Source organism: Loxodonta africana, chromosome 6 (genome assembly GCF_030014295.1).
Source record: "Loxodonta africana isolate mLoxAfr1 chromosome 6, mLoxAfr1.hap2, whole genome shotgun sequence".
Classification (NCBI taxonomy): Eukaryota; Metazoa; Chordata; class Mammalia; order Proboscidea; family Elephantidae; genus Loxodonta; species Loxodonta africana.
In genome coordinates this window covers 67,736,486-67,757,533 of record NC_087347.1, presented here as the reverse complement: position 1 = coordinate 67,757,533, position 21,048 = coordinate 67,736,486, and the positions used below count along the sequence as shown (strand labels likewise).

Below are 21,048 nucleotides of genomic sequence, written 5' to 3'. Positions count from 1 at the left end.
TGTTTATAAAACAATCAAATATTACAAAGGTGGCATGTGTGACTCTGCTGGGAAGAGGGAAAAAATGAAGTGAATAAATGACAGGAAAAGGAAAAACTCAAATTCTAATGTTTTTTAATTGAATAAGGGACGTTAAACCAAGAAAATTTCATGCTTATGTGGAAATAGATAATACGAAAGAATTTCAATGTCTAATCTTTAGAAATGTGGAATGTTAAACTGGGGGAAAAGAAAAAGCTCAACTCAGAGTTTGTTAAACTATTATTTTATATGGTTACTTTTTTCCTTAAGTGTATTAGCCATGCTGTTTCTAAAACGAGAGTTGGGGGTTGATGTGAGATTGAATCATGCAGAGCCACAGTGTAGTAGAATATTAATCAGCTAGCCCTAAATTTTTTAGTGCGCACAGATTTCCTCAGTGATTCAGTCTGTCTGTTTTATGGTTTGTCATTATAGGCTACCCACCATGTCAGTGTAGGCTCTGGAAATCCTGTTACTTCAACTTCCAAAGTTACTGGAGAACCTTCCATGACAGTGACATTAGACAGGAGCCTGGAGAAATTAGGTGCCTGGCCAGCTAGGCTGACCACACTGTTCTTTGCTGATGTATTTTTAATCTCTTCTCGGGGAACCACTGGCCTCTGATAGCCGTGGCTGGTGTCTGATTGAAACCAGAGGCCCGAGGAGGCATCAGGGGAAGCATGCAGCCTGTCTTGGGTTTTAGTGACGTTATTACCAGCATGCATTTTCTCCCGTGTTCCTAGCAAACTTCCCTGAGCCTGAGGGTGCTGTTGTAAAGCTCTCTCATGCACTTCACTCGGCATGCTCTCTGGAGGTTTAGCACTGACTCTGCGGAAGACAGTGTTGTTTTCCAGAAATCCCCGGGAGGTTAAGAGGGCCTCAGCTTTGAGGTGGGGATAAGGCCTCTGAAAATGACTTGAAAATGTTTCTCTCTTATCACGGCATGCATCAGCAAAAGCCACAGGTGGTGGCAGAACAGGTTCCTGAGCCTCCCCTGGACTGTTGGTCTCAGTCTGCATCCTGGAGCTGCTTAAGTAAAGGCTAAGGGAGGTGGAGCTAGGAGGCTCCTCCATCTCCATGTCAGATGGTACCAGGAGGGATTCGGGGCTTCCTGGGAGTGGAGGCAAGGAGATGTCATCAGGTGAGACACACTCATATTCCTCGCCTGAAAGCCTCTCTTCAGGCAGGAGCAGACCGTGGATGCTGCCCTCTTTGGCAGAGGCCTGCTGCTTCAGGTCCTGCGGAGGCTGATCCTCCCCTGCTCCACTGATGGCCAAAGTATCTGCCACTTGCGCCTGGCCCTTCAAAAGAGAAAAGCCAAAGCTTTGAGTTAATCATTCATTTTTCTTTTCCCAGGTCCCAATTAGAATGAAACTCAGCTTCAGAGAGACAAGTTGAGAAAGCCCTACATCGAGTTAAAGCTTAGGGCCCTGGCACAAAGACAATGGAACTTGAAACCATCCGTCTGTCTAACCTGGGTACAGTCCCATCCATGACTAAGGAATCATTAAACTGACCTTGACTCTGTGAGTGAAATGTGATAGACCTTGTAAAATAAGAAAGAGAAAGACTTAGTTCCATCTGTAAAGAAAAGATTGGACTGGGTTAATGTGCTTCAAAACCATGATTTGAGGAGTCCCCTTCAACCAGCAAACTGTTCTGGGTTGTTCTACTGGGCTTTTTATTTGGCTACACTCTATGTGAATACAGAGTTCCTAAATGCCAGAAATCTTCTTATTAGGGGACCCTCCCAGAATAACCCCTCTGCGCTCTCAAATAAGTCATTCTTAATGATTTGTTATATTTTCTTAAAACCCCTTACTTCGTTCTTACCTTGAAAAAATATTTATTAAACATCTACCATGCTAGACAGTAAAGAGATATAATGGTGAGTAAAAATAGGCACAGTCTTTGCCCTCACTGAAGTAATAGCTTAGTGGGGGGGGGAGGTAGATAATTAATTAAACAATCACGTGTTATAGCCTTTCTCAAGAGAACACACCAAGGTACAGTAGAAAAACACCTGCCACTTATTTCTCTGCCTTGTGTAGTATATGGTCATGCTAGGAGCCATAGATAGCAGTATGTCTCCTCCCACTTACTCTGTCCTGGTCTTCCTCCCCACTAATCCACGACAATCTCAGCGTTAAGAAGACCCTCAAATAGCCATCCTGGCATGGAATCAAAAGAACACTATAGCTGAAAGGGATCTCATCTATCCCAACCTGCTTGTTTTTACCTCCTCCTTTCTTTGCCTTTTCTTAGCACTGCGGGTCTGTTTTTACTTACTTAGCATGCACTAGTTTTATCCTGTAGTTACTTCATGCACATAAAAAAGTTATGTCTTACACTGACTTTAATTCCTTTTTTTTTTTAGCCCATAGTCTTGCTCCTGACATATAAGTGGTTTTTGAGTAAATAAATGTGTTTTTAGGTTTAAAAGTGTAGAAGCAAAAACAAAACAATGCTCCTTGTCCTATCCTACAGAGATGATTTCTCCTCAGAGAAGAGTTAACTCAGTTTAGAGAAAATGGTCTTTTTCAACCATTTAGAAGTTTAAATTTGGTGCCTAAAAGACAGAAGTTCTTAAAAGTCCCTCTCATTTAAAAAAAAAAAAAATTACTAAATAAACATATGCCCAATAGGGAACGCCCTCCTTCCTTTGGCTGTCTGCAACACAGTTCAGCTCTGCCTCTTTCCATCTCCTCCTGAAATAAGAATGTTTATTCTCCTCAGAAGAACTTTGATCCATCCTTCTACTCAGTCTAAGAATCTCCTCTACATCATTTCTGGCAGCCTATATTTGCATACTTTGCCTGAAAGGGTGCTTTCTTTGAGAATTTTATTTTTGTATTCTTTACTTGTCCTATATTTAGCAAAGATCTGCCTGCAATTTCCACGAATGGATCTTAATCAGCCACTTGGAATGACAAAATATGCCCAACTGTTCTCTCATGTAACACCCCTTTAACTACTTGAAGAACCTGTGCCACATCCTCTGAGTCTCTTTCTTTGTACTAAATGCTCCCAGGTCCTCTTCTGCTTTGACTGTCAAAACTTTCATCATCCTAGTCATCTCCTGGGAGGGCCATCTCCTACTGGGCTATAAACTCCTTCATAGAAGATCGGGAGATGGACATTTATTGATCTGAAGGCCATCCATAGGGAACTCCTTGATGACTTCTTCAGGTAACCTATGCCTTTCCAGAGGAGAAATAATATTCAAAAATTGTCTCTGAGAATTTACAACAAGTTTAGGGCACAATCCTGAATAAAAGTCCAGACCTCTCTCCTTGCTCCTCACGCCTCATCGAGAGGAAGGGATTTAGCTAAAATGGAGGATTTTGAAGAGGGAACTGGGCAGGCTCAGTTCAGTCTCTCTGAGGCCCTCTTCTCTGGTCTGCCTACCATCAAATGGGTACATTTGAGTTGGCTCTAGGACATCAAAAGGCCCTATAGGGAAGCCTGTAGATGCCTAGCTGAACTCTCAGTGGCTGGATGGGCAAATTCATCTAAATCGGAAGTGAAGTTTTGGGAAACCCACTAGAGAAGTCCATAAACTTGTCCTCCAGTCCAGCTATTACTGGTTACTCATTCCTGACTCCTATATCTTACTTTCATTTGGTGCCAAATTCAGGAAGGGGATCCAAGGATATTATTTTTTTTTCACTCTCTACGATTTCTAAAACAGAAAAATACTTTCCACAGAAAATAACACTACCAGATAATTTCTACTGAGTTCTAAGAGAGAAGCCGTTTTCTCAGATCTTTTTCTGGAAACATCTCAACTTATTAATGTTCCCCCACCAAATATATTTGTTTCCAGAATTAATTTACTTTTCATGTGCGAAGTAGTCAGTGGAATCATCATATCCTTGATCTATAAGATACATTTTATTAAAGTGATTATATTAGTTCTTTTGTTGTTTGTTTCAATAAGAGCCACATCAGACCATTGATTCATACTGAATTTTTAGTCAACTAAAATTTCCTGTCTCCTCTCTTATATTTGGACAATTAATTTTTAAAGACAGGCCCGAGAGTTTAAAAACATATCTTTGTTAAATTGTTTTAGTACCAGCCCATTTTATAGTCTGTGGAAATCTTTTTGTACTAGATTCTCTATTGCCAACCACAGAAATTATTTATTTCAATTTTAAGTCTGTAATTTTGTTCATCATATTTTCTGTCCATTAATACCACTGATAAAAATGTTGAACACTGTAGAATTTAGAACAAAGCCAGGTGTCTTCCCAAGGTAGACTTTCCTCTAGGTTGACAATGATGGATTACTTAATTCTCTTGGGTACAATCATTATCTGACCAAATTCTCATTCAGTTCACATTTCTTCACTTACCTTAAGAGAGATATCTGAGTATGTTTATCACATGACTTCCTGAAATCATAATAAATTATGCATATGGCACTAACCTAGAGCTACCCATTAAATAACCATCTCGGCAAGGAAAGTAAGGTGAGTTTAATACAAATTTTTCTGAGTAAATCCATGTTGGCTCCCGTCACATCTGCCTTCATCCTCATATGCACATAAGCTTTCAGGTTTTAGTAAGTCATATGAAATTTTACTGAAATTCCTTTTCAAATCACTGAGCTATATTTTCCTGGATCTACTTAGTTTTCCTTTATGAAAATGGTACCCAAACATCCACACATACTGATATTTTTCCACCATAAGACTATCTTCACCGTGAAGAAAAAAAAACAAAAATAGGAGGCGGGGCCAAGATGGTGGAATACACGGATGCTTCCGGCGAGACTTCTTACAACAGAGACCCAAAAAAAACAAGTGAAATGAGTATATTTACGACCAGCTAGGAGCCCTGAACATCAAAGACAAAGTTAGAAAATAAACTGAGCAGCAGGGGGAAGAAGAGACGGTTCACAAGCAGAGAGGAGTCACTGGGCCAGAATCACTGGGAGCCCTCAAGGCACCATTCCTGGGAGCAGCTGCTGCGGCCTGATACTAGCCTTTGGCCGCATTTTCCTCAGGGAGAAGCAGCCAGCCAAACAGCCTACTCACATCTCCAGAAAGAGAGAATAACAGCGCTCTCAGGAAAAGCTACATACTTGTGTAAATTTTACCACGCCTTCCGGCCCCAAGCTGGCTTCAGCGGCTGTTGATTTCCCTGCACCTGACATAGGCCCTACTGAGCGCCTAGAGCCACACTCCTGACCTTGGAGAAGGAATAAATTTGCAACTGGGGGAAAAGATAATTTGCCAGCTCCACTAACTGGGGGAGCTCAGGACAGAAGCTGCTGCTGTCCAGTCATAAACAGTCCATGGACTTTGAGTACAATTCCCCCCTGCATGGATCTGTGTAGGCCTATTTCAGGAGAACAGACCTTTGTTGGCAGACAACAACTATTTTAGCTGTGCAGTGGAGATGTGGGTGTCTGATGTTTGACACTGCTTTGCCTGTTAAACAGGTTCCTCACCTACACACATCAGGGGCCTAGGGACTAGTGGCTCCACTCAGGTCACCCAGCCACCCATGACAGGGGCCCAGGGATAACTGGTACCTCCCAGTCCTTACAACCAAAAACACTCGGTGCCCATGGTCTGTCTGCAGAATGCACCCACTTTTACTCTCTAGGGAAGAGGGACATGCTTTCCTCAGAGACATTTGGGGGATGATTCTCAACCCCTGCCTTGTTCAGAGCATGACCCCCTGCTGCAAACTGATACGGTACCTACACCAATCACCTCTGCCCCTCTAAGACTGTAGGACAGAACCTGTACCACATACTTGATGAGCAGCTATCTGGACACCTGAGCTGAATTCATACAAGAAAAGTGAATGGACTTCTAGACTGATATACCTGATAACAGCTCTAGCCATCTGGGGATAGGAGGTCAGAGCTCCAAAGGTGAAAATAATCAAGCTAGCTCACTCAAGCAACCCATTTGGGCATATCAAAACAAAACAAAGCAAGAAGCTAGGTACAGCAAACAAACATAAAGTAAACTAATACAATAACTTATAGATGGCTCAGAGAGAACAGTCAATATCGAGTCACATAAGAAACAGACCACGATCACCACAACAAGCTCTCTAAACAAAGTATCAAGGGATCTTCTAGATGAAAGTGCCTTCCTGGAATTGCCAGAGCCAGAATACAAAAGATTAATATACAGAACCCTTCAAGACATCGGGAAGGAAATCAGGCAATACACAGAACAAGCCAAGGAACACAAAGATAAAGCAGCTGAAGAAATTAAAAAGGTTATTCAGGAACATAATGAAAAATTTAATAAGCTGGAAAAAGCCATACACAGCAATCAGAAATTCAAAAGAGTAACAATAAAATTACAGAATTATACAACTCAATAGAAAGTCTGAGAAGAACTGAGCAAGTGGAAGGCAGAATTTGTGAACTTGAAGACAAAGCACTTGCCACCAATATATTTCAAGAAAAATCAGATAAAAGAATTTAAGAAAATGAAGAAACTCTAAGAATCATGTGGGACTCTATCAAGAGAAATAACCTACGAGTGATCGGAGCACCAGGAGAGGGAGGGATAACAGAAAATACAGAGAGAATTGTTAAAGATTCGTTGGCAGAAAACTTCCCAGATATCATGAAAGATGAGAAGATACCTATCCAAGATGCTCATGGAACTCCACATAAGGTAGATTTTAAAAGAAAACCACCAAGACTTATAATCGAACTTGCCAAAGCCAAAGACAAAGAGAGACTTTTAGGAGCAGCTAGGGATAAATGAAAAGTCACCTACAAAGGGGAAAAAAGTCAATAAGAATAAGCTCAGACTACTCGACAGAAACCATGCAGGCAAGAAGGCAATGGGATGACCTAAAGCACTGAAGGAAAAAAACTGCTACCCAAGAATCATATATCCAACAAAACTGTTTCTAAACTACAAGAAATACTAAAGGGAGTTCTTTGGTTAGAAAATCAATAACATCAGGTATCAACACAAGACTAGAACACTGGGTCGAGCAATCAGATGTAAACCCAGACAGGGAAATCACAAAAAATAAATCAAGATTAAAAAAAACACTAAAAACAGGGAAACAGCAATGTCATTATGTAAAAAAAGACAACATTAAAAAAATGAAGAGGAGCTAAGAAACGCAGTCATAGATCTTTTATATGGAGAGGATGACAGGGTGATATAAAGAAATAAAAGCTAGGTTTGAATTCAGAAAACAGGGGTAAATATTAAGGTAACCACAAAGGAGACAAACTATCCTACACATCAAAATAAAAAACAAGAAAAAAATACAGACTCAGCAGGAACAAAATCAACAACAACGAATATGAAGAAAAGACACTATATAAAAACAAATTACTCAGCACAAAAAATTAAGTGGGAAAAAGAAACTGTCAACAACACACAAAAAACACATCAAAATGACAGCACTAAATTCATACCTCTCCATAATTACCCTGAATGTAAATGGAATAAATGCACCAATAAAGAGACACAGAGTGGCATAATGGATTAAAAAACATGATCTGTCGACAAGAGACACGCCTTAGACTTAGAGACACAAACTAAAACGCAAAGGAAGGAAAAAAAATATATCAAGCAAACAACAAACAAAAAAGAGCAGGAGTGGCAATATTAATTTCTGACAAAATAGACTTTAAAGTTAAATCCATCATGAAGGAAAAGAAGGGCTCTATATAATGTTTAAAGGGACAATATACCAGGAGGATATAACCATATTAAATATTTATACACCCAATGACAGGGCTGCAGGATAAATAAAACCAACTCTATCAGCACTTGAAAGTGAAATAGACAGCTCCACAATAATAGTAGGAAACTTCAACATACCACTTTTGGTGAAGGACAGGACATCCAGAAAGAAGCTCAGTAAAGACACAGATGATCTAAATGCCACAGTCAACCAAATTGACCTCATAGACATATACAGAATACGCCACCCAACAGCAGCCAAGTATACTTTCTTTTCTAGTGAACATGGAACATTCCCTAGAATAGACCACATATCAGGTCATAAAGCAAGCCTTAGCACAATCCAAAACGTTGAGATATTACAAAGCATCTTGTCTGACCATAAAGCCATAAAAGTAGAAATCAGTAACAGAAAAAGCAGGGAAAAGAAATCAAGCACTTGGAAACTGAACAATACTCTGCTCAAAAAAGACTGGACTATAGAAGATATTAAGGATGGAATAAAGAAATTCATAGAATCCAATGAGAATGAAAACACTTCCTATCCAAACCTTTGGGACACAGTGAAAGCAGTGCTCAGAGGTCCATTTATATCAACAAATGCACACATCCAAAAAGAAGAAAGAGCCAAAATCAAAGAATTATCCCTACAACTTGAAAAAATAGAGAGCAACAAAAGAAACCCTCAGGCACCAGAAGAAAGTAAATAATAAAAATTAGAGCAGAATTAAATGAAATAGAGAACAGAAAAACAATTGAAAGAGTTAACAAGACCAAAAGCTGATTCTTTGAAAAAATTAACAGAATTGATACACCATTGGCCAAACTAACAAAAGAAAAACAGGGAAGAAGCAAATAACCCGAATAAGAAATGAGATGAGCGTTATTACAACAGACTAACTGAAATAAAAAAATCATATCAGATTATTATAAAAAATTATATTCTAACAAATTTGAAAACCTAGAAGAAATGGATGAATTCCTAGACTACCTACCTAAACTAACACAAAGAGAGGTAGAACTAAATAGACCCATAACAAAAGAAGAGATTGACCAGGTAGTCAACAAACTCCCAACAAAAAAAAGCCCTGGCCAGGACGGATTCACTGCAGAGTTCTACCAAACTTTCAGAGAAGAGTTAACACCTCTACTACTAAAGGTATTTCAGAGCATAGAAAAGGATGGAATACTCCCAAACTCATTCTATGAAGTCAGCATATCCCTGATACCAACACCTGGTAAAGACACCACAAAAAAAGAAAATTACAGACCTATGTTCCTCATGAACTTAGATGCAAAAATCCTCAACAAATTTCTAGCCAACTGAATTCAACAACATATCAAAAAATAATTCACCATGACCAAGTGGGATTCATACCAGGTATGCGGGGTGGTTCAACATTAGAAAAACAATTCATATACTCCATCATATAAATAAAACGAAAGACAAGAATCACATGACATTATCAATTGATGCAGAAAAGGCATTTGACAAAGTTCAACACTCATTCATGATAAAAACTCTCAGCAAAATAGGAACAGAAGGAAAATTCCTCAACATAATAGAGGACATTTACACAAAGTCAACAGCCAACATCATCCTAAATGGAGAGAGCCTGAAAGCATTCCCACTGAGATTTAGAACCAGACAAGGATGCCCTTTATCACCACTGTTATTCAAAATTGTGCTGGAGGTCCTAGACAGAGCAATTAGGCTAGATAAAGAAATAAAGGGCATCCAGATTGGCAAGAAGAAGCAAAAGTATCTCTATTTGCAGATGACAGGATCTTATACACAGAAAACCCCTAAGGAATCTTCAAGAAAACTACTGAAACTAATAGAGTTCAGCAGAGTATCAGGATACAAGAGAAACACAAAAATCTGTTGGATTCCTCTACACCAACAAAAAGAACATCGAAGAGGAAATCATCAAATCAATACCATTTACAGTAGCCCCAAGAAGATAAAATATTTAGGAATAAATCTTACCAGAGATGTAAAAGACTTAAGAAAGAAAACTACAAGACACTACTGCAAAAAACCAAAAAAGACCTACATAGGCAGAAAAACATACCTTGCTCATGGATAGGAAAGATTTAACATTGTAGGTAAGTAAAGCATTACCAAAAAAGAACAAAGTTGGAGGCCTCACTCTACCTGATTTTAGAACCTATTACACTGCCACCGTAGTCAAAACAGCCTGGTACTGGTACAACAGATACATACACTAATAGAACCGAATTGAGAATCGAGACATAAATCCATCCACATATGAGCAGTTGATATTTGACAAAGGCTCCAAATCAGTTAAATGGGGGAAAAGACAGTCTGTTTAACAAATGGTGCTGGCACAACTGGATATCCATCTCCAAAAAATGAAATAAGACCCATACCTCACACCATGCACAAAAACTAACTCAAAATGGATCAAAGACCTAAATATAAAATCTAAAATGATAAAGATCATGGAAGAAAAAATAGGGGGAACGCTAGAAGCCCTAACACATGGCATAAACAGTATACAAAACATTACTAACAATGCAGAAGAGAAACCAGGTAACTGGGAGCTCCTAAAAATCAAACACCTATGCTCATCAAAAGACTTCATCAAAAGAGTAAAAAGACTACCTACAGACTGGGAAAAAGTTTTTAGCTATGACATTTCTGATGTGCGCCAGATCTCTAAAATCCACATGATACTGCAAAAACTCAACTACAAAAAAAGACAAATAACCCAATTAACAAATGGGCAAAATATATAAACAGACACTTCGCTAAAGAAGACATTTAGGTAGCTAACAAGATACATGAGGAAATGCTCACAATCATTAGCCATTAGAGAAATGCAAATCAAAACTACAATGAGATTCCATCCCACTCCAACAAGGCCGGCATTAATCCAAAAAACACAAAATAATAAATGTTGGAGAGGTTGTGGAGAGACTTGAACACTTATACACTGTTGGTAGGAATGTAAAATGGTACAACCACTTCAGAAATCGGTTTGGCACTTCCTTAAAAAGCTAGAAATTGAACTACCATACGATCCAGCAATCTCACTCCTTGGAATATTAGAGAAATAAGAGCCTTTACACAAACAGGTATATGTACACCCATGTTCACTGTAGCACTGTTTACATTAGCAGAAAGACGGAAGAAACCAAGGTGCCCATCAACGGATGAATGGATAAATAAACTATGGTATATTCACACAGTGGAATACTATGCATCAATAAAGAACAGTGATGAATCTGTGAAACATTTCATAACCTGGAGGAATCTGGAAGGCATTATGCTGAGTGAAATTGGTCAGCTGCAAAAGGACAAATAATCTATAAGACCACTATTATAAGAACTCGAGAAATAGTTTGAACAGAGAAGAAAATATTCTTTGATGGTTACGAGAGGGGGGAGGGAGGCAGGGAAAGTGGTATTCACTAATTAATTAGACAGTAGCTAAGAACAACTTTAAGTGACAGGAAAGACAACACACAATACAGGAGAGGTCAGCATAACCGGACTAAACCAAAAGCAAAGAAGTTTCCTGACTAAACTGAATGCTTTGAATGCCAGCGTAGCAGGGGCAGGGGCTTGGGGACCATGGTTTCAGGAGACATCTAAGTCAATTGGCATAATAAAACTTATTAAGGAAACATTTTGCATTCCACTTTGGAGAATGGCATTTGGGGTTTTAAATGCTAACAAGCGACCATCTAAGATGCATCAATTGGTCTCAACCCATATGGAGCAAAGAAGAATGAAGAACACCAAGGACACAAGGTATTTACGAGCCCAAGAGACAGAAAGGGCCACATAAACCAGAGACTACATCAGCCTGAAACCAGAAGAACGAGATGGTGCCTGGCTACAACCAATGCCTGCCCTGACAGGGAAAACAACAGAGAACCCGAGGGAGCAGGAGAGCAGTGGGGTGCAGACCCCAAATTCTCATAAAAAGAGCAGACTTAATGATCTGACTAAAGCCAGAAGGACCCCGGTGGTCATGGCCCCCAGACCTTCTTTTAGCCCAAGACAGGAACCATTCCCAAAGCCAACTCTTCAGACAGGGATTGGACTGGACATAGGAATACAAAAAGATGCTGGTGAAGAATGAGCTTCTTGAATCAAGTAGACACTTGAGACTGTGTTGGCATCTCCTATCTGGAGGGGAGATGAGGGCAGAGGGGATCAGAAGGTGGCAAAATGGACATGAAAAGAGATTGGAGGGAAGGGTGGGCTGTCTCATTAGGGGGAGAGCAGTTAAGAGTATATAGCAAGGTGTATATAAGTTTTTGTATGAAAGACTGACTAGATTTGTAAACTTTCACTAAAAGCACAAAAATTAAAAGCATTAAAAAAAAAAATAAAAAACATGTGCGTGTTTCCGGGGGCGGCGGGGGGGTGGGAATCCATTTATCTCAGCACAAACAGGACATCTTTGCATCAGTCTGATGGGGGTTTTGGCAAAATGGCTGGGAAATGCTGATCTGATTCACCGAAACATAGCTTGGTTCTCCATTTGTTTCTTTTGTATCATTGTCTGCTCTTTGTCTTTTTTTTCCTCTCATTTTTTTTTTTTTTTTTTTACTGTGCTTTAGGTCAATGTTTATAGCACAAATTAGTTTCTCGTTCAAGAAACTATACACAAATTGTTTTGTGACAGTGGTTGTAAATCCTGCAATGTATTAGCACTCTCCCTTTTTCCATTTACACCTCTGGTCCCTGGTGTCCATTTGCTGGTTTTCTTGTCCCTTCCTGCCTTCTTGTCTTTGCTTTTGGGCAGGTGTTGCCCATTTGGTCTCCTGTACTTGACTGAACTAAGAAGCACGTTTCTCACATGTGTTACTGTTTGTTTTATAAGTCTGTCTAATTTTTGGCTGAAAGGTGGACTTCAGGAGTACCTTCTGTTCTGAGTTAGCCGGGTGTCTGAGGTCCACAATCATGGGGGCTCCTCCAGTCTCTGTCAGATCAGTAAGTCTGGTCTTTTTTTTTTTTTATGAATTTCAATTTTGTTCTACATTTGTCTCCCACTCTGTCTGGGACTCTCTTTGTGATCCCTTTCAAAGTAGTCTGTGGTGGTAGTTGGCAGCATCTAGTTCTTCTGGGCTCAGGCTGATGGAAGCTGTGGTTCATGTGGTCCATTAGTCCTTTGAACTAATATTTTCCTGTGTCTTTGGTTTTCTTCACTCTGCTCTGCTCTGGACAGGATGGGACCAATAGAGGCATCTTAGATGCCTACTCACAAGCTTTTAAGACCCCAGATGCTGCTCACCAAATTAGGATGTATAACATTTTCTTTATGAACTATGTTATGCCAATTGACCTAGATGTCACCCTGGACCATGGACCCTAGTCCTCAGCCCCAGTAACTCAGTCCCTCAAGGTGTCTGGATGTGTCTAGGAAGCTTCGATGACTTTGCTTCGATCAAGTTGTGCTGACTTTCCCTATGCTATGTATTGTCTTTCCCTTCACCAAAGTTAACACTTGTCTATCTAGTTAGTGATTTCCCCTCCCTACCCCTCCCCGCCATTGTAACCATCAAATACTGTTTCATTCTTTGTGTAAACCTTTTCTTGGATTTTTATAATAGTGGTCTCATACAATATTTGTCCTTTTGTGATTGACTTATTCCACTCACCATAGTGCCCTCCAGATTCATCCAAGTTGTGAAATGTTTTGCAAATTCATCACTGTTCTTTTTCATTGCATAGTATTCCATTGTGTGCATGTACCATAATTTGTTTATCCATTCATCTGTTGAGGGGCACTTAGGTTTTTTCCATCTTTTTGCTATTGTAAATAATGCTGTAATGAAGACGGGTGTGCATATGTCTATTCTTGTGGTGGTTCTTATTTCTCTAAGATGCATTCCTAAGAGTGGGACTGCTGGATCACATGGTATTTCTATTTCTAACCTTTTAAGGAGATGCCATATCATTTTTCATAAAATGGTTGTACTATTTTATATTTTCCACCAGCAGTTCATAAGAGTTCCAATATCCCTGCAACCTCTCCAACATTTGTTATTTTCTGTTTTTTTGATTAGTGCCCGTAATGTCAGGGTGAGATGGTATCTGATTATAGTTTTGATTTGCATTTCTCTAATGGCTAATGACCATAAGCATTTCCTCATCGTGTCTGTTAGCTGCCTGAATGTCTTCTTTGATGAGTGTCTGTTCACATCCTTTGCCCATTTTTTAATTGGAGTATTTGTCTTTTTGTTATTGAGGTGTTGAAGTATTCTATAGATTTTAGAGATAAGACTGTTGTCAGTTGTGTCATGGCCAAAAATTTTTTCCCAGTTCGTAGGTTCTCTTTTTATTCTTTTGGTGAAGTCTTTTGATGAATCTAAGTGTTTCGTTTTTAGGAGCTTTCAGTTTTTTTTTTTTTTTTTCAGTTATCTAGTTTCTCTTCTGGTGTTTGTGCATTGTTAGTTATGATTTGTATTGAATTTATGCCATGTATTAAGGCACCTAGCATTGTCCCTATTATTTCTTCCATGATCTTTATCATTTTAGGTTTTCTATTTAGATCTTTGATCTTTGTATTTTTTGTTGACTCCTTTTTCTTTTCCCACTTTCTAAGTATATGAATGACTTACGGTCTTGTCCTTAAGTCCTTTAGTCTTCTCTATACTCTTTTTCCCTCAAACATCTCACCCACTTTCTAATGATTAATTTTTAGTTAATCCTAAATCTATAGCTTCAGGTCTTTGTCAAGATTTCTGAACTTTCATTTCCATCATTTGGATTTACAATCATCACCATGAGTACAGACAAAGTGTCTTGCAGGGCAGAAATTAATGGTGTTCTACATCCATCCAGCTAACTGGGTAGGACCAATACTCAAAGTACAAAAATCAGGGGGCCATGTATGTTATAACTTTGAAGAACAGCACAAGATCTGACCCTCCAAAATATCTCCACAACAGACAGTCTTGCCTTGGGATGCACAAAATTTAATGCTGATAAATGGGAATTAAAGAAAAATATCGAGCCTGGGGCTTGGCTTAAGTACAGTATTTCTGGGGCAGGCCCTTAGAGGGGGCTTTGGGAAGCCACGAGGTGGCTTGGTATCTTTGAGCACTTAAGGTAGACAAGATTAAAGAGAAAAGAACAGAAAGGTGGTGAAAAAGAATACTTTGTCCCCTCCCCAATTTTTTCCAAGACAAATGTCTCAAGAACATCTTCTTCAACCCAGAATTCACCTGCCAGTTGAACAGGATTAATGGCAGAGAGTCCAGGAACTGTCCTTATTCAGTCTGACTAGACTCCACTCAACTGTTTGGTATAAAAGTACTTTCCATGCTATTTGTATGCTACTGCTTTATTAACTATTCACTTAAATAACTGAAATGGAAAGGGGTGGGGGTTGGCATGGAAAGCTACAGTAGCATTACAAAACAGCTTATTTATATGCAGCAGTTTCTTGGAGCTCTCCTTTCATCTTCTAAGAAATAAAAAAGTACCTGCCTGAAATTCAGGAGAATTGGGCTGCCTGCCCAGTTCTGACACTTATTTTTCGTGATTTTTGGTAGACAAGATATTTAACCTCATTTGGCCTCAGTTTCCTTAACTGTAGAATGATCTTTGATCAGATGATTCTTAAGTCCCTTCCAGCACTAAAATTCCTTAAATGCCAGCAGTGCAAGCCCTCATCTTCCACGGAATAGTTCTGTGGCTGTAGGCAAGTCTCTTAATACTCTGTGCCTTTATTTAACCTTAGGAGTTTTCAGATACTACTGTGGATTTAGCTTCAGTGCTCACCACGGGGATACAATGCCATCACTAATCTGTTAGCAGTACAACAGACAGTGTATTTACTGAATTGCTGAATTCTATCTGCTGTATTTTGTGGTCAGGAAAATGAGAAGCAATCTATTATCTACTGGAGAAAATTTCCGGGATGAATACATTTGTGGAATTGTTCTTTCTGACTCTAAAAATTTTCCTAGGAAGAGAAACACCATTTAAGGGTATCAGAATTGAACATAGCAATTCTCCGACAAGCTTTTTTTGGTGTTTCCTGTATCTGCCCACATAGTGTTTCAGGGAATCATTACATCTGACCTACAATATAAATAATAGAGACAATAAGAGGGTAAACGTGATTGAGCTATTTAAAAGTGAAGATTACAGCCGCCGTTTCATTTTACTGCCTGCACCAAAGGCACCAGAATAAGTATATGTGAAATGATGTCAACCAGAGTTCGTGACAGCTATAATTACGTAACTTCACTTTCATTCTCAATGACTGATAGTCTACTGTGTGGTTTAGTTTATACTAGAAGTTATTTTTTCAATGAAAATAAACTTCACCTTTTTATGCAAATGAGTTTGTATTTTTCTCTAAGAAAAATAAACAGAAGCAAGAAACCCCATTTTTACAGTTTGCTTTGGTAGTAATAACTTGCTTCTGAGTTCTTAGTAAATATGTCTAGTTCACAGTGAAAAAACAATGCGGAATAAAATAAAATATATAACATTTTATTTAGTAACTCTTAGAACTTAGTCAAGAAAATGAGGTGCATTTAATGTTGCTCTTTATCCTTTTGACCAGTGGTTCTCAATCAGGGGTGATTTTGTTCCCCAGTGGACATCTGACATGTCTGGAGACATTTCTGGTTGTGGTAACTTGGTGGGGGGAGGCACTACTGGCATCTAGTGGGTGGAAGCCAGGGACGCCGCTAAACATCCTGCATTGCACAGTAAAGCAAAGAAATCTCAATAGTGCCGAGATTGAGAAGCCCTGATTTAGATAAAATCAGAGTAACCAAAGACCGTTTTAAAATAAAGGTAAGGTCAAACAAGAGGACTAAGTTTTGGCAGCTTTCCTTTCCTTAGAGAAGAACCAGGGTTTAAGTGCCACAAGGCTGTACCACAATGGGTGGTGTGTCTAATGGTAGTTGTTTCTGGGTGGCTGTATAATCACACTAGACCTTGACACAGATTTCACTTGTGGAAAAGGAAGTCCTAAGAACTATACTGACTTCAAGGATTTATAAATCTTTTTCCATAGGCTAACTGTAACAAAGGGGGATTTTTTTTTTTTTTTAAACTCTCATGTCCCAAGAAGTATATTTTATTATTTTGGAGACAGTTGAGAATTATGGTGACTCTGCTTATTCCTTCATCTCAAGAGAGAAACATTGGGAGCAGCCAACTTGGCAAAGCAAAAAGTCAAGAGCTAATTATAGTCCAGCAGCTATGAATAGAGAGTGAAAAGCGTATCCAGAAAATCCATAATGGTGTGATTTAAATAATATTTTTGAAAGTATGATACACATGCATTTTGCAAATATTTTCAGTTTTTTAAATTCATCTGTAATGCATGTGTTTGAAAGTAATTTAAACATTTCTCTAAATACTTTAGTATTTATATTTCAGCTGGATTCTAAATTTCAGTACATGTGACTGGCAATATCATCGTAGAGGTAGATTCTATGGGAACAAAATACAATCAAATTTCATATACTATTTTTTTTTTAGTATAAAACAATAAAAATCATAACTTGGCTTTATGACAAAGAGGAAGAAGTAAAATTTAAAGTTGAGATTGAATATAAAAAAAACAATGGGAAGGCAGCTAGAAATGGGAAAAATAGAAATGGTCTGTGGTGACATTATGGCCTTGGAATGGCTGTCCCAATGTCAATCTGAAATGCTACAGCTCCAGTATTTAAAGGAGTAACTGAGAGAGAAACAGCATAGAAGAGAGCAGAACTAAGTAAGGAGTAAACCAGAACTAAAGAAAAAAAAAAAACCCAAGCCAGTGCCGTTGAGATGCTGACTCATAGCGACCCTACAGGACAGAACAGAACTGCCCCATAGGGTTTCCAAGGAGTGGCTGGTAGATTCCAACTGCTGACCTTTTGCTTAGCAGCTGTAGCTCTTAACCATTGCACCACCAGAGAAAACTCAGACCACATTTACATTGAGAGATTCAACTGAAACTGGTAATAAGGCTTCAATTTACTCCAACCTCAAAATCGAAGTAATAAATAACAAGGCTTAGTAGTTTCCCTTACCTTATTGCTTTCTTCCGTGAATATTGCCTGTTTATTTCTTGCTGGTTCTTTTAATAGGTCAATACAATAATCATGGAAGTCTTCCATATTCGGATGTATCTTTAAAACGTCTCCCTGCTGTACAAAGCAATGGTTAGTGAGAATCTGGGCCAAGAAAGTTAGAGGAACAGTGCCATACAATAACCACTTGGAAGAAAACGAAGACCACTTGCAAACTTTCAGCAAATGTATGCTTCGAGAGACTGATGTACTCCCATGCTGTGATTTATAAAATTATCTCTCCAGCTCAGCATTCCCCCCATCCTGTCCCATTTCTTTGATAAAATTCATTGCCAGTAAAAATCGGTTGTTTAAAGCCCCAGCAGGGAAAAAAAAATAGTTCTTACAATAGGATGCTGTTTCAGAAGCATTCTCTGGAGAAAAGAATTTTTGCGCATGGGAGTTTAAACCATTAGGAGAGACTGGGAAGCAGTAAAGAAGTAGAAATGATTTAAAATCTCTGATGGAGAAGAAAGCAGGAAATCTAGAGAATTTACACAAGTAAAAGATTTGGGAGAGTCTTAAAAAGAAAAAGGAAATATCACTAAGATAAAGAAAAAAGTTGAGAACAAAGACTGCTTCATGTGGGTGGTGATATTCTGCACCTTCATTTCATGGGACTCAGTTTTAACCATGGAGGGAGAGGCGGAATCAGTGGGAGGCCTCAGAAGATTTTGTAAAGGTGAAAGACCCGCGGGTACCACAAGTGACGAAACATACTACTTTAGGGTGGTGATGATACCCCAACAGAAGATTCTCTATTCCATCTGGAACACACATGGTCATTAGATGGGTTTTGTCCCTTGAAGTTCACACACTGCACTGGCTCAGAGGATTCAGGGAGACAACACCCTACTAAGGAGATTCGGCTTTTAGAATCAACTCTAAAGCTAAACTGGTTTGTATTACTGGATAAGTCACTCTGCTTTAGCATGTACTTTATAACTAATTCCAAAATGGCAGCTGTTGTGGGAAAAAAGCCACTAGATTTAATTGAAGATCTAAGTTCAAAAGCATTTTACCTGCTTTGAACTTGTTCCTTTCCCTTTAATATAAACAACACATGTCTTATATCCATCTGAAGGTTATTTGGAAGATCATGGAAATAATACACGTAAAAGTCTTTTGTAAATCTCAAATTGATATACAAATGGAAAGGCGTATTATCATAATTTCAGCCTTGCTAGAGATTTCTGGGCCCACTTTTTAATAACCCCTGCAAAAGAGAGCCATAGCATCAACCTCAAAAACATAAAGGTCAGACGTTTATGCTTTTCATACAAACATCTATAAAGTGACAAGCTATTATTCTGACTGAAACTCATAAGGGCAATGTTGATGCTTATTTCTCTTACCAGAGAGGCCCTTTCTCACAACTACACTCACTCAAATCAAACATTTTTAGCTATTCAGTGATTCTTCTTCTCTGTAGCAGTCCTTTGGACATTTACTACGAATGCCAAAAGCCTTTCTGGAGAATCTGCTTTAGGCAAAGCATGGTGTTAAATGTTATGGAGGACTCTACACTGAACAGATCATAGAGCTTCCTAAAGTTTAATCAAGTAGGGCGGTTGGGATGGTAATGGTAGTTATATGTGATGGCTATGGTAAGAGAGAACACAAAGTGCTACGGGAGATCAGAGAGGAAGTGGTATAATTGAGGGTGGATTTATGAAAAAGGCAGTATTTAGGTGTGACTCTGAAAGATGGTGAGATTTTGATAAACACAGACAGAAGGTCATGTACTGAAAGTAAAGATTAAGAAGCAGGGAATGACTAGCAGACCAGTTGGACAGGAGCCTGCAATGAATGCAGAGGAACAGTTGTTTGGAAAGGTATCAAATTAACCTGAGAACATCAAAAGGCCCAAGTCTAAACTTTATCTGGTAAGCAGTGAAGTGTTTTGAATGCAAAAATGCTGCCAGCAGAACTGTATTAGGAAGGGCAGTGTAGCTGGAGTGTATATATATGAGGTTCCTGAATAGTGCAAAAGAGAATCAAAGTGGTGGACTGAGAATGAGAAAGATAGGGTACGATTCTAATTACTGGGGATGTAGAGTGGATAGGAAATAGAAAGTGAGGAGAGGGAGACAACTCTTTCAGGAAGAACAGTCACAGGGGAGACGGGATATGACCTGGAGAGAGTAGATTTTACTTTATTAGGAGAGACCTTACTTAAAGATATATAATATAAATAGGAGGGATGTTGTAGGTAAGGGAAAGTAAAGATTCAGAGAAAGCAGTGATTTTTAGTCTGGGTATCAGCAGAACAAACAGGTCCTCGGGGGGAGGCTGAAGTGGGGAGAAAATGATAAATGTTGAAAAAGATAATATAAGGTATACGGTACAGATGGCATTACAATTATAAAACATTTATGGAAAGCAATTTAACAAATATGTTAGAAACATTAACAACTTCATATCCTTTTACCCAAATATACTTTGGAGAATTTATCCATAGGAAAGAATACAAGAGAAAGAAAAAAACTATATCCACAAAGATGTTCACTGTAGTGTTATTTAAAATGAGAAAAGATAGATGGCAGAAGTAAATATAATTCTGCTCTGAACTGAAATTGACCTCACGATGCCTCAGTAACAAAAACCACAATAATCACGAGCGTCATCATCATTGCATTCACCTAGGGGCTGCTATTTCCTTCATTTTACAGACCAAGAAGCTGAGTCTAGGAGATTAAGTAATTTTACTCAAGGTCACAAATTAATTATTTGGAGAGTTGGTATCCCAAGGCAGCTGGTTTTCCTCTAAAGCCTGTGTTCTTAATTACCTTACTATTCTCCCCATCTTAAATAACCAGTTCTCACAGATGGTTGTAAAAACAGCATTAATCAAACCAGTTTTTGACATGACATAGACAAAACAATGTATTTCTCTTTTAACTGGTTGTTCCCTAGACACAGACATGCACATGTCTTCTCTGTATTTTTACCATCGATTTTTTATTCAATTGAAGAAACGATTAGTTTAATATTTCCATGAAGCTAAATGTTCCATGAATATAATACCTGAATATTAGTTTTATTTTCTCTGGGGCCACAATTTGGGGGGCAGGGCAGGAACCTTACATCTATCATTTGCAACCAAAAACATAAGGCTACTTAATATAGACTGTACTCTGGTTTTAAAGGCACATGATTATCTTTTAGGATGTGATTCATGAAAATGTAAAGGAGACACTTAATTGTGTTTAGCCCTTATTCCCCGCAACATTTTTCTCTGCAGTGATAGAAAAGCAGAATTAATTATCAG

At 38.7% G+C, this 21,048-nt stretch overlaps 1 protein-coding gene across 1 annotated transcript in view; it reads right to left on the bottom strand.

Moving 5' to 3' along the window:
* CCDC141 (coiled-coil domain containing 141) overlaps nt 1-21,048 on the bottom strand; it is a 230,846-nt gene that overhangs the window by 6,738 nt on the left and 203,060 nt on the right. Inside the window, exons 22-23 of the mRNA XM_003405968.3 lie at nt 17,739-17,855; nt 466-1,322 (exon numbers count right to left, since the gene is read on the bottom strand). Coding sequence (XP_003406016.2) covers nt 466-1,322; nt 17,739-17,855 — 974 coding nt within the window. The remainder of the gene's footprint in view (nt 1-465; nt 1,323-17,738; nt 17,856-21,048) is intronic.